At 28.8% G+C, this 15345-nt stretch overlaps 1 protein-coding gene across 2 annotated transcripts in view; it reads right to left on the reverse strand.

Moving 5' to 3' along the window:
• Positions 1 to 795: 795 nt before the first annotated feature.
• The window catches only part of LOC107440734 (TBC1 domain family member 25), a 32882-nt gene continuing 18332 nt past the window's right edge, over positions 796 to 15345 (reverse strand). For both annotated transcript variants that reach the window (XM_087152145.1, XM_016053736.4), the window contains exons 2-6: positions 10106 to 10215; positions 7920 to 8053; positions 5941 to 6050; positions 4713 to 5028; positions 796 to 3637 (exon numbers count right to left, since the gene is read on the reverse strand). In XM_087152145.1, coding sequence (XP_087008271.1) covers positions 1974 to 3637; positions 4713 to 5028; positions 5941 to 6050; positions 7920 to 8053; positions 10106 to 10215 — 2334 coding nt within the window. In that variant the 3' untranslated portion in view covers positions 796 to 1973. The remainder of the gene's footprint in view (positions 3638 to 4712; positions 5029 to 5940; positions 6051 to 7919; positions 8054 to 10105; positions 10216 to 15345) is intronic.

Raw genomic sequence — 15345 nt, forward strand, 5'->3', positions numbered from 1 at the left:
ATTGTGTCTTAAACAATACATAAATAAATTCATTGATTTTGTCCTCTAAAAACTACAAAAAAATGATACAATAAAGAAATTTTTTTTTATTTTAATGATTGTAAAATTTTCACACAACTCTAACAGCTTCAAAGCAATTTCATAAAAAACTTTGCTTAGGGAAATGCTTCATAAAGTTCAATAAAAACTGTACAAATTTGCTAGTAATAAATGAGATGATTATGAAAAAAATGATAATCCAGTCATACATGTGATTTTTTACAATGATTTGAACATACTAATTAGAAAATGCAATAAACTCTCACGTTAATCAATTAGTGGTGATTAAAAACTTGTCTGTTGGCGTAAAAGTCTTTTTGTGTGCACCATACAGCACATTACCAAGTTCGAAAAATTTTTTACTTTAAATTATACTGACTTAATTGCTTGAAAACTCATACCACATTTCACTGATAAAAGTTTTAAGAAAAATTGGTTTCATTTAATTGAACTTAACATTGTGTTTTAAACAAGCTTTAAAAGCTTGCTAAAAGTACATGTTAAGCAAAGTTATTTAATAAATAAATGCAAATGAAAATCAACATTTGAAATTTATTTGGAATAGTAATTTTTGATACTAAGTCATTCATCATGTTGTGACGTTTTCAAAATGAAAATTTGAATTTGACTCAATAAACCAAATCATTAGTTTCATTTTTTTCAAGGGGTGGGGTGGAGGACTTTTCTCCACTGTTTTAAGAATTGGTCTTCAATTTTCGTGATTTTCATGATGCGGTAGAATTTTCTTTTAAAAAAAAAAAAAGAAAGAAAGAATTTCACCAAGCTAGTACGCATTTTGCTTTCCTTTTAACATCGTAAATATTTGTGTGAAAAACACACATAGACATAAAATTTAAAAGAAGATTCTAAAGAAGATTACAAAGGAAAATAAAATTTAAGCAAATTTATTAAACATTATTGAATTCTACTTAAAAAATTTTGAAGTTTTTTTGAAAAAGTGAATTTACAAATATAATTTTCAAAAAAAAAGCTTACCGAATACTGTTGAAAAATTTTTCACTACAATTAATACTAATAAATAAATAATTATCAAGTCATGAAATTTAGTGATTGCATGTACTCTTTGTTTTATGCTTAAATATTGGTTAAATATTAAAAGAAAATATTATTTTTATTTATTCTGGATTATAATTTTAAATGTTTATTTATTTTAAAATATTAAGAAAGAAAAGGTTTTTTTATTTTAAAATATAGTAGGCTGTGAGATATTGAGAGTTTATTGCATTCTCAGGACTTACATTAGAAACAGGCACACTTAATGTACTCCATTCTTATAATTCTAGCACACTTACACACTTATAAGTTACTTAAAACAATTACTAAAAACATTCACAACAGAAATTAAAAACACAGTCTTTAAAATGTAAGTTGTATCCTACCACGCTTATAAATGGTAATTCAGTGAAAAGATTCAACAAGATGAAATTGATTTATTTTACTAGCAATTCATGGACATTATCACATTTGTATTTTATCACTCAAAAATTAAAAGAAAAAAACATGGATTCATGTGTCAACATTTTAACACAATCTGGAATGTATAGTTAAAAATCACATATGTACAAATTATACAGAATTTATCACAATGTATTCAGAACTTGACGATAATATAGTAGATAAAAATCCTCCCGACAAAAATGAGATTAATGATTTTTGCTGCACATATAGCTGAAAATACAGAATCATTACTTGATAGTAAAATTCGACTAAATCATTCACACAGGCATATTATAATTATTAAAGAAGAGTTTTTAACGGAAACTTAATCACTTTTGTTTTTCAAAGTTACAAAACTAAATTTTTTTGAAATCTTTTTCATTTTCAAACCTCAGAACTATTTCTAGATCGTACTTTGGCAAAACATGTTCCAAAAAAAAAGGTTAAGGTCAAGCAGAATCAAATACTCAATATCATCAGGGTACAACAGGTTTTTTATCAGGTTCACAACTGCGAACACCCTTGTCTTCAACATCCCAACCCATACTTAAATAATCTCTGAACATTTTCTGTGATTTGCTGACTACTTTCGATAATCTGTGCTTCCTAACAAGCTTGTCGAAATATATACCTAGTTCATTAAAATCAAAATTTTTCTTTAAAATCTCTTCTCTATGGGACTGTATCATGGAGAGACAAAGAAACAGCAAATATGGGTTGCCATCTCCCAATTCATGAGGAGGTGGTAACATATCTCTTTTTCGGTCAAAGTACGTCTGTACCTCCAAGTATTGCTTTCCAGCCATCGAGTCCAAGAAGTCATCATCTTCATCAGAGTAATCCTCATAATCATCATACTCATCATCTTCGTCATCAGCTAGAATGATTTCCTTGCATTCTTCATCAGATTGGTATCCATCGCTTGGAGTCCTACGTGGAAGGGGTGGTGAACCCTTTTCTGAGATATCTTCAGTATCGGACAAGTCGTCAGAAATAGTGCCATAATTGGAATCATTGCTGCCGTGTCTCTGACGCGTCTTAGCATCGTTTATGATAGTATCAGTACCTTTGTTGTTAATGGCACACTGTGTAATTTCAAAATTCTTTCCGTTCAACCAGTTATTCAATTGTATTTCATTAATGGTATTCGAGTAGCACCACTGGACCCTTAAAAATTCCCTGGCATCACACAGAGCTTCGGTCACTTCTCTGTTTTCCTCAAATTCGCCACAAGTCCAGCTTTGGCAGATTCCTGGAATAATAGAGTTTTTCCGGGCCGGAATTTTGCAAGATTTGATAGAAAACTCTGAATTCTTCACATCTGTTAAGTTTACTCTGTTAAGTTTACCGACGATGTAGGAGCGATACTTTCTTTTTCTGTAGTGCACGGGTATCCGAATTTCCTCTTCACTCGAACCATCGCTTTCTTTGCTTCTGGCCATGGATTCCCGCCTGACACGGCGTTCCCATTTTTTTACTTTTTTATCAATAGTGTTGCTAAAAAAGGATTGTGAGTAAGAGTTCTTAGATAACGCGAAGTAATCTTCGTCTAACTTTACATATTCTTCGCAATTCATTTTATCTTGTATAGTGCTACAAATGGCAGCTGTTGGAAATTTAACATCATATATATCCAGTTCATTATGAGGCGGTCTTGGTGGTAAGGAAGCCCAAACAATTTCCATCATGTTCAACATATCATTGTATGGAAATTCACGCTTTAATTCCAAGAGCAGCCAGCGATAGCAGAACAGGAGATCCAGAGCCTCTTGGTCTTTTAGAAACAAATACAGTTCTTGGTCATAAAACCTAAGCATCTTTTGCAGGTGGCGAAATTTAATTTTCATGGATCGGCCATCCAACCTGAAGTTTGTATGCGTTCTCTTCATAAGGGCACAGAAGCAGACATAAGCAACCGATTCCTTTTGCATGATGTATAATATTGGGGAGAGCAAATCACTCATGCCTTGGCAATAAGAAACATTAGGGTGGTTAACGGCATATGTTGTAAGAATGTTAAAAAGTGCTTTGACATTGTCGTTGTCATCAGATCCAGAGTAAAATTTTTCATTTCTGTCAGTCCTTCTAACATCTTTTCGTACCATGGTTGTAATGTCTTGTAGAACTTCTGGAATAGTTCCTGTATAGAAGAAAAACTATGTTAACCACTAAACAACGGAAGTAAATCTATACAGTATGATGAGATGCAACACGGAGCACTTTTTCAGATAACCAAAATTAGTTTTTCTGCATTCAAATTGTTTAATTCGTAATTAAAGCCAAATAAACTATACTGCTTTGATTTTGAAAGTTATTGCGTGAACGAAATCCATAAATGTTATAAGCTGATTACTGAAGGGGAGTTTAGGAAGGGAAGACAAGATTACTGGTGGTGCTTGAGGTCACGATATCTACGTTTACCTAAGTGAAACCGTAAATTGAATATTAAGTTTAATTGCTCAAAAACCAGAATCGCTTATATTGCGCCAAATGTAAAGGATATTATGAACCATAAGTAAATTGATTAAAGAATACCGTAAACTAAGCCACGGGAAAAAATAAGGAGAAGAAATTACTGTAATTTATTTAATACTATATGTTTTATAAAATGTTTCTAATATTACAAACTGCAAAGAAATAATTGAAGCGCTCTGAGGAGAAAAGTTCTAGGAGGCATTTTAAAAAATTAGATTTCTCGAGAGATTAACGCACCACTAATTTATTCACCAATTCTTTAAACGCCACACATTTCAGTTGATGAAGGTACTAAATGGCAATCTTTGAGCATTTTTGAAGGGAATAAAGGTTTCGAGTGCATTTGGCAACAAACAGACAATGAGTTACTTATCTTTTGGCAGCAAATTTAAATGCTTAGGTTGTGAGCAGTCTGAACTAGTGTCAGGAATTTAAAGACTTGCTAATTGGAAACTTGCGGACAAGATATAGAGATAAGGTATAATATTTATTTGCTATTGCCAACGTATAAACTTTAAAGCTAGTTTACACAAAATCATTAAACGATACCGAGTATCTTTAAAGATATTTTTTTAATTATATGGTATTTTTATGACAAAATCAGAAGCAAACCTCTTTGTAAATAGTTACAAGATTAGTTTAAAATTTCTATTTTACAATATATTTAATAAAGTAAACTAAATTATAGTATATACATAAAGTCTTTCGGAACAACATCTGTATTTCTTTAGTAAACTTACCAGCTTGCATAAGATGCTGCCAGCGAAATCTCAAGTTGTAGTATTGCTCACATTTTGAATTCATGTATACATTTCTCTCTTCTGTTGTGAGACCGTGAGGATACACATTCAACAAGTGTGGCCAAACTTCAGGTCTTAATGATGATTCTAGTCCTCCTCTATATACAGCCATGTGAAGATCTCGATGGTTGACTACCCTTCCTTCACTGTCTAGGAAACTTCTAAATTCCCTTTCATCCATTGGAGGCCTTCCTAACGATTCGATAGACGAATCGACACTGAAAGCTCGTTGGACTCGGTTGAAGGCAGTTTCCATCTATAATAAAGAGAGAAAAATTTCACTTTAAGGGAATCGCGAATGTCTGAGTTAAGTAACAATTTAAAAATAGTGTTATATTTAAGTAGTTTCTGTAGTAAATAACATATTGCTTTTGGAACTGTTATTGGTATTTTAAAATTAACGGGCTTAAGCTCTTAAAATGAATGAGTTAATTTCACAGAATTAAAAGAATGAAATATTTCGAACTTAACTTGAGTTCAATAACTCAGTTCGAGTCAAATATTTGCTTTTTGCGTTATATCTAACTGAAGTTGCAGATATTTAAGCGATACGTGAATTATTTTTTCTCAAACATTGTTCGGTGAGTGGCAACATACCAGTTCGTAGAGACTGTTAACAATAGACTTCATTTATTTATTTGTGTGTGAGCTATAAGCTAGAGTATATCTCATTTTAATTTCAAAGGAAAACTATGTGAATTTTAGGTTACTATGACGATATGATGGAACAACTTGTGTAACTAAAAGTGTTATGCTTTCTTTTGTAAAATGAAATCAAATTTTTTATTTTAATTAAGGACAGAATATTAAACTCTCTGATAGTCTCGCAACAGAGACAGACGTCTTTCTCGCTTTGACTTTACGTTTTGTTGCTTATTTGAATTAGCTAGCGATTTTGCCTTTGCCTGATCTAACTGAAAGAAGAACTTAAAAAGGCGCAATTTTACTTTTTAGTAAGTGAACATACATATTTGTTTATCTCATTTTAGAAATGTGTTATTTGCAATATGTTTCATACGCTTTTCATTTTATCCGTAACCATCAATCCATAACTTATAGATATTCAATTTTACAATCAAAAACAAAATATTAAAATTTTTCTTCAAATTTTAGCTTTTAAAAATGTTATTTTTTTGAAATTGCATTCATTTAGTAAAAATTTTCGCACCTGACTAAGAATGGATCCTGCAAGACTCTTCCTATCCTCGCAACACCGGTTCGCATCCTGTCCCATTGCTGGAATATCTGCCGGACAAATGATGTCCCACTCCTCTAAATCTACAAAGCATTAATGAGTAAATAAAATTTTACGATTTATAATTACAGAATAAAAATATAGCACTAATTATAGAATAAAAATAAAGTGCTAATTACAGAATTAAATTATAGTGCTAATTATAGAACAAAAATATGGTACTAATTATAGATTAAAAAAACAAGAGAAGAAGTATTAAGCTTAATTGTGCAACGGTTATTTAAATATGTTTAATGAATTAATAAAATCGCTTATTGCTAACTGTGGGAGGTTCTCGTGGTCTTTCTCTCTATGTAGCGCAAATGCGGGTTGGTTCCATCAAAAAGTCCTCCACGAAAGCAAATTTCTCCCAATGCTTGATCCAGTAGTTCCCTTGTCTTCTGGTTTGGGTTCAAAATTACAAGGCTTCGGAGTTGAACTTTGGTAGTCGTAAAACCAAATTTGGGTCGGCTGTTTAACAACGGTTATAAAAATACTTTTGACTAATTAATTCATAGCTTCTTCTATATTTCATTTAATTAGTAATTTTTCAAGAACCAAACTTTTTAGGAGTTAACGGTTATTTTTTGCGATAAATCATAGAACAAAAAAGCTAATCAACTGAATAATAAACATATCTTTAGATATTTTATGCTAAACATACTGAATATCTTTCAAAATATCTCATGATAATTCCATGCATTTTTTTAAAAAAAAATACAGGGTTGTTTTATTTTGTTTTTATTCTTATATACATTTCCATTTTTAACAAAATAAAACAACATAATACGATTAATTCCTAACGAGGTTTTTTATCATAAATTATTAATTAACTTTATTCCACCATTTTTATTGCAAATAATTGACTTCATTGCACCATCTAAACTTACTTTTATACGCAAGGATTTACATTTTTTTATAGATCGTTCTTTATCTTAACTACAATTAATTCTGCTAACTACTTATTTCGGTTACATAACAGGCATGCAAGATAGACAGAAGGATTATGCAGATTATATTCCTAGACGTTACTTTGATTATTGAAACAATCATATCGCCTAGTTAAAAATAATATCTGATTAAAAATTGATTGAGTATAGAAAAAGAAGCAAAAAAAGATTACTCTGTAGTTTAGGAAAATTATTAAATTAAAAATAAGTTATTACTTAATTATGATAAAGTTTAAATTCTAGCAAACATTGATAAGCGCAATAATTTTTTTATTAACACAATAATAAAACATGGCAAAAAATAAATTTCTTAATCTTAAGAAAATTTTACTTTTTGTAGATATGTGCTAAGTAAAAGCGACAATATTTTTCCCAGATAAGCTTTTTGGCCAGTGAATTAAAGCATTTTCTAGATGTAGTAGCGTTTTTCTGAATTTTCCAGATTTTTCGGCGAATTCCCGTAATTGTCTAAAAAATTGTGCTCGAAATTTTGCAAAGATTGATATATTTATCTTACTAAAACTACATACCAAAAAAAATTTATATATATATTCACTTCAAAATTTGTGCATTCAACTAGAATGATTAAAAATTAATTTGCAATAAAGAACTTTAAAAAAAACTACCCGATCGTATAAAATAAAGTCCCTCAACCTTTAAAAAATTGATTATTCCGTGTTTTTTCCAGTTTTTAATCTGGAAATATTTAACTTTAAATTAATTTTAAAAAAATGAAATAAATTAAATCTAATGTGTTTAAAAATTCGAAATAAAGGTATTTATCAAACTATGTGTTAAAAGAGAAAAATAAAAATAAATCCTATTTTGAAATTTCAATTGAAGGGGGGCGAAATAACATCAAAAAGCTTTACAATTCATCTTAGAAAGGATTTCGCTTTTCTTGAGCACAAATGACATTTTTCAAGAGGGGGAAAAAAAGCAAATGATAAATGGGACTCTTACTTTTATCTATGGGTTGCAGTTCTATTGCTAAAGATAAATAAGGCTTTGAGGCTTCAGAAATTGCTCCATCCAAATCCCAGTCAGATGTCAGAGGAATGTATACCTTGTCCTTTTTGAAACTGACCGTGAACTCCCTGAAGAAACAAGAAAAAAAAATTTGATTTTATCTGAAGTTGAGAAATTACTTTCACTGGAACCATGAACGTTTAAGCACAGTTTTGAAATAAAGTAATTAACATCATTTATTTTTGTTAGATTCTCTAAATTTTATGTCTAAGTACACTGTCTATCTTGTATTATAGCATACTTGTTCAATATTATTACTTGTGTTCTATTTAACTATTTTAAGAAATTATTTGCCATTAAGGAATTATTTGCAATACTAATTTAAGAAAAGAAAAATGCAATTTTTTACTACAAACAGCTGATTAAAATGCCCAGTAAAATTATTTTGATGGAATAAGAAAACTATTATTATAGTAATAACTATAAAATAAATAATTAAAATTAATTTTTCAGGTTAAAAAATAAAACTTATATTCTTTAGAAATATAATTTTAATTATTCCTCACGTAAAGATTGTAGTTACTGATTTCAAATTTATTGAAAGGATTATTTAGCAGCTCGAAGACATAACGCAAAAATGTTGTACCAAACTTAAACGATGGCATAAACTAAGTATGACGCAAAAACGAAATTTAAAAAAAAAAATGAGGCGATACTGGGTTAAGGAATTAGTGCTTGCCAATAAAGTATGTAATTATCTGAAGAGTTTGTTAATTTTAAAATCAATACCGATATAATTTATGCTAATTTTTGGAAACACTTTCTTATGTACAATACAATTATCCAATTATTGCATACAGTTACAGGTAAATATTTATTTATTCTCATCTTTTTAATAAAAGTGAAATTGAATGAAAAAAATTTGCTATCTTTAAAAACAGTCTCCGATTTTCATCATCAGAAAGTAGTAGCAAAATTTAACTATTAAGCATGTGTATATAGTATAAAAACTGAATTTGTTTTAATTTTACAGACTGATAATTAATATGAATTGATGTTAGAACAAATTCTATTATTTTTCTGTATTATATATAATTTTTCATACATAATATGTAATATTTTTTAAAATATATGATATTTTAATGGTGTGAAAGGGTGTTTTGCAATTTCATTGCAATTCGAAGCAGCAATGTTTTCAATTCTGGAGGTACACTTTTATATTTTTTCGCCATTTAGAGGATCAATAAACTAACTCTAACAGTAATTAAATTTTAAGCCACATAGATAATTTAGTAAATTTAAACTTAAATACCAATTCACTTATTTATTTATTTTATTAATTTTTTTAAAGTATGGTTTGATTTACGGAGACCATTTTTAAACAAGATTCAAGTAGTCATATGGTATAGTAGTCAAATATTCAAGTACTCATATGGTTCAAACACATACAAGATAAATTTGAAAAGTGCAGATTCGAAGCAATTCTGTGCATAAGTGCCTGACAACAGCAAGTTGGATCAGCTAAGTTCGATGGGAGTAACTAATGCTAGATTTAAGTTGGATGAGAGCAGCTAAGTTTTATTGAAGCAGTTAAGGATGAAGTAGAAGTGGTTAAGAAAAATTGGAGCAGCTATCACATTAACGTACCTAATGCAATCTACCCAGAAAATATTTATATATTCTAGAAAATATTGGACATTAATTTCGTTCAAGGGTTCAATCAAGGATTTGTGCGACACGTGTAGTAATCATATGTAAATAAAATGGCAGTAAAACGGTTTTATTGAGATGAATCACATAGAACAGCAGGTGTGGGAAATGCTTCATTTTATGGCGAAAGTGGCCTCATCGCATAAATGAAATCCAAGGATTTTTCTTCAGAAATGAAAGCAGCTAAGTAAATTTGTATTGGCGAAGCAGTAATTAATAATGATTGAAGGGAAATACTGAAAATGAGGAATAAGAGATGAAGAAAAGAGAAAAAAAGAAACGAAATATTGCACAGTATAGGAACTTTAGCAAAAATAAAGAAGAGTTATACATGCATAGTGTATTTGTTGCATTGAAATTTTAAGGTCAGAAAACCAGTTTATTTTTGAAATAAAATTGTTTAATAAATGTAAGCTTTTTTCCATTTTTCTTTTCTTTCAAGTGAAAACAGCATAGTGTAACAAACTTACCCTTTAATGTTGAAGATTCGAGATAATAAATTTCCCAAACTAGTGTAAGTGATAGTTTGTGTATCAAGGGTCAGTTGTTCACAGTTAGTTCCGTCCTGCACAAATTGAGACTGAAAATAAATTAGAGTATTTTAAGATTAGAATGTTTTGATTTCTTTTTTATACAGAGGATTAATTCCAATTTCAATAGTTGATTATGAATTGACAATAATGAACGCAAATAACATTTCTATAATATTTTTTAAAGTAAAATGAAACGATTCAGTAAGCTCACAAACTTTGAAACTTTTATTGCATTATATTCTGATCTTAAACTTGTAATTCTTCCATTATCCTCCCTTTTTTTTAATCATATTAACGCTTAAGGTAGTTTTTTTTCTTCCAAAAATCTTAAATGTAGTAATAATGAATTTAATATAAGATAGTCATTCGTTACTATCATATTATAAATTCATTACTACTACATTTTAAAAATATTAAGTAAATTAATAATTAAATTAATTTAAGAAAAAAATTTCATAAAAATAATTATTGCATGATTTATTTATAAGATGGAATAGAGTGATCATAATCACGAGCTTCGGTGTCAACGGAGCGTTTAAAGAGAGTGTTTCAAGAGGTTATCTATGGTGTTGTTTATAGTTAAATTTCTCATTATTACATGTAGCACGCAAATGGGACACCGGTACCCTTCTTATATATTTTTCTTTGACGCTTTAATTACAAACAAATTTTTTTATTTTTTAACGATGAATCAGTCTAATAGTTACTAAAAAATCTGTAAGATTTTCGAATTACATTCGCACTAAAAATATAAAATCCAATAAAAGTAGTTTGATTTTTTTTTCATTCATGGTCAAAAATTAATCAATGTAATTGATTTAGTAAATTAAAATTTCTTTTAACGATGAATAACTATTTCTTTTATATTTAACTAACTCCAAATAAGTTGAAATTTGAAAAATTTCTGTTTGTAAGTGAGCCGTGTTTGGAAGTCGTGTACCTTTGACGCAATAAAATACACCGGTGTTTCATGGTGTATTTCATAACCATATATTTTAAAAATGCTAACTATAACATTTTTTACTTATTGTGACATATTTTATACAAAATAATTAAAAAAATATGAAAAATATGTTTTTTGAATATTTTCGGTCAAAGGGTTAAGTTATTCAGAATGTTACTTTTTTTGAACGAAGTACACCAAAAATTTAAAGCTGACTAATTTTTAAGTAATATTACTATTTTATATCTTGGATTCAAATGGTATAATACAGATAAAAATTGAAAAATGAGTACATAAATAAAATTTTAAAAAAATTGCTTAAAATTACTTACGATATTTTATATCATAAATTAACATAAGTGCAGAATAATTTAAACCTGAATTTCTAAGGTCTTAACTATTTCACTACAAACGTATTAGTTCATATTGCTTAGTTAGGTGCATAATTAACATCAAAATTATATTTTTAAGTAATTTCAGCAGTAACACTTTTTATTAAATTAAGAAATATAATTAAGAAGATAAATTTAAAAATTGTGTAATTCAAAATGTATGGTTTTTCTGAAGAGAAAAAATCTTATTATATAAAACGCTAATACGTACGTATGTATCAATCAAACCGATGATATTTCTTTTCTCGCGTTGGCAACAGTTCTCATTTTTAATTGATTGGATTCGGCGCGCAAGAGCACGTAGTAAGCATCATATATCTAATCGGGTGAATTCTCACCGAATTATCAAAAAAATTCTCACAAAATTATCTTCATCGAAGCCGATGCTTTACATCAGTACTATTTCATATTGCTTTACAACACATGGTTTTAGCCCTCTGGTGGGAAAGACTTTAAAACAAAACTTACAACAGTTACTTTTCACAGCAACTGAAATTTAGAATAGTGTGATTAAGAAAAATATGCAAACTGTTTGCAATTTCAAATTAATATTGAATGCACAGGTTTAGAATTTTCTACACTGATAAGTTTTCGGAACTTCAGTGTTCAAAAAAGTACACAAAAGCTAGACGTTAAGAACGTATCCAATGAGCGAGCAAAGCGAGCATCGGATTGCGAAGCAATCCGAAAAGAACTGCGAAAGCAGTTTCGGGGGTTGGCGAGCGCCAGCGAGCAGGGGGCGAAGCCTCCTAGTATATTTTAATCTCTTATTCTTAATTATAGAGCATTCGTTTACCCTAAAAAATCAATAAAAAATAGCATTGACTATATTTATGGAGTTTCAGCTGGGAAATCAAATAAAAGCAATTTAATTTTAAACTTTACACTTCAGGTAATTTGCTTCCAATTTTCTAGAAAGCAATTATACTTTATTAATTTCTGAAATTTAAAGGACTTATCACTAACAAACACGCGCTTCAACTCTATAACCTCGACCCAATAAAAAACAAATAAGAAATAAAAAGGATTTTGAAGCGAGATAACAACAAAGAAAAATACTGATAATTGTTTATAATGATTAAATGTTTTTTATCAGTTCCGCTTGAAGGGTATTAACCGATCAGTGCATTATCACTATTACGACACAAATATGTAATAATTAATTAAGATGAAACTTTTACTAACCCTTAACGATTATCTTTTTTTTCTCAATTAAGTCTGATTTCTTCATAGGCTTTACGACCATAAAGGGAAAATTTTTTAGCTAAATGAAGATACCCTATAATTTAATTTATTCGAATTACTTTGGTTCTCAAGAAAGTTATAGTTTCTAAAATTATAAAGTATAACATTTTTTACATAATTATAAAGATTTTTTTGTGCAAAATTTGAGCACAATCGGTCAAAAAGTTCTTGAGAAAAAGAATTTTAAAAATACAACTTTTTTGAAATTCAATTTCACAGAGACTATTCGACCGATTTTACTCAATTATTTTTAATTTTGATATTTAGAAATTTATTATTAAAAAAAATAATGAATCTATACTAAGAGTCATATTTTGCATTTATTTATCGTTGGATGAACGAATTTTATAATTGTGTGTAAATTTCTTTTTAATTCGCTAACAATTCGACTAAAAATTATCATTAAGGGGTCCAAATTTTAGACCGCTCTCTTGACTAAACTATTGGGCCAATATCCCCAAGACTGTTGCTACCCCCTACATTTTGAGGGTCAAAAATCCAAATCCGTCGAAAAAAAGTATGTTTGTTCAGATAAAGTACATTTTTGTGCTTAATTTCGTAATTTAAAATATCATCAGCACTAATTGATCAGTCTAGTTGAGGTCACCCTCTCGAACCATTAAGATTGAGTTCTAGAACGCGAAAATCCGATCATTAGATCAAAAGTGAAATTGTTTTGTAATAACTGCACTGCAAAGAGCCTATATAAATGACCATGTAAAATTTTAATACTGTAACGAAATCAAATCATACGACAGACCAAGTCTGCCGCAAAAAAGAGAATATAAACAAATGAAATAAGAAAAAAAATTTAAAAAACAGACTTAAGGCATTGGTAAATCTAAATGCGCAAATTTTTATTTATATATATATATATAATATATTTTGTGCCTCCAAAATTTTTTTATTTTAACAAGACAAATGATTTTATACACCATCAAGCAATAACGTCAAATAATTAAGCAACAATTTTTAATCTACAATTTCGCTACTTTTTCTAATACCGACCCCTTTCTGAGAGTCCAAAGGGTGCATTTCTTCCGATAATTAAAAAATAGGCTATAACCCTTTATCTGCAGTAACAATATGTAAATTTTTTTCAGGTAGATATTATCGTTTTGTTTACCTTCACACATTATCTTTAGTAAACTACTTGTGATTGGAAAAAAATAATTTTTTTAAAGTGTTTTTTTTATCATTAAAGATTCTATACATAAAAAAAGAATTTATTCTGTTATCTCTTACTACGTCATTAAATTTACTCTATAACTAAGGAAGTCTTAAATGCATCATTAGTAACATAACTCAAATGATTTTCTATGTAAATAATTTGGTGGGAAGGGAATCTTTCGGAGGATCTTCATGTATTCAGTATTGCATAGTACAATATAGCACTATGACGCAGTAAATACGAATTTTAAAAAATTGCAGAAAACTGCAAGAACAGAAAATTTCAAAAAAAAAAAAAAAAAAAGAATTGAATCAGTATTCTTGATTAAATTTTATTCTAGAATCAAGAAACACATAGATTTCGATGGAGCTTCATGTATTCAGTGTTGCATAGTACAATATAGCACTATGACGCAGTAAATACGAATTTTAAAAAACTGCAGACAACTGCAAGAATAGAACATTTTAAAAAAGAATTGAAACGGTATTCTATAATTATTTTAATTCTAAAATAAGGAAACACATAGATTTTGAAGGAGCTTCATGTATTCAGTATTGCGTAGTACAATATAGCACTGTGACGCAGTAAATACGAATTTAAAAAATTGCAGAAAACTATAAGAACAGAAAATTTCAAACGGAGAAGTGAAATAGCATTCCATAATTAGTTTAATTCTGAAATAAAGAAACACATAGATTTTGGAAGAGCTTCGTGTATTCAGTGCTACATAGTACAATGTGGCACTGTGACGTATTAATAGGAATTTAAAAAATGCTTTATAAACTGAACAATTACAGTTACGAATTTCAAAAAATGGATGAATTATGAAAAAATGCATAAATTTAAAACAATTTATACAGTGTCGAGTCAATTAAACTAAGCGAAATTAAAAATTTCGAATTTTATTTAATTCAAACAGAACTGTGATTAGTATAGTTTATATGCAGGAAAGTATAATTCAGACTAATTTTTAGGAAATGCTAATGAGATTCGGTGTAATCGCTCTGTAAAGTGCTGTAATTCTCGTCTGAGAATCACATGCTGTCTAGTCCCAACAAATATTATGCTTTGTTTTAATATTATTCAAATTATTTTCATCTTACTCGTACATCTTGCATCAAAATTTATAGATAAAAAAATGTTACAGTGATTAATATTTATTTTTGCATTTTTAATTTAGTTTTCATGTAATGTTCTTAACTAACTGCGAAATTTTTTTACAAATTTGCTTCTAATAAAAAACGTTCCCAAAGATTCGATTTTATTTTATTCAGTCTAATGACAATTGCAAAATTTGTTTTTGAATAAGTGACTTTTCATTTTTTTCAGAAAAAAAAATAAGTTGCCAAAGTTGGACAAACATAGTTTTTTACAATGAATTTTTTCACTTGAAACCCTAAACATAATTTTTCATTTGAAATTCATC

Source organism: Parasteatoda tepidariorum, chromosome 9 (genome assembly GCF_982258835.1).
Source record: "Parasteatoda tepidariorum strain Cologne lab strain chromosome 9, Ptep-v5.0, whole genome shotgun sequence".
NCBI lineage: Eukaryota > Metazoa > Arthropoda > Arachnida > Araneae > Theridiidae > Parasteatoda > Parasteatoda tepidariorum.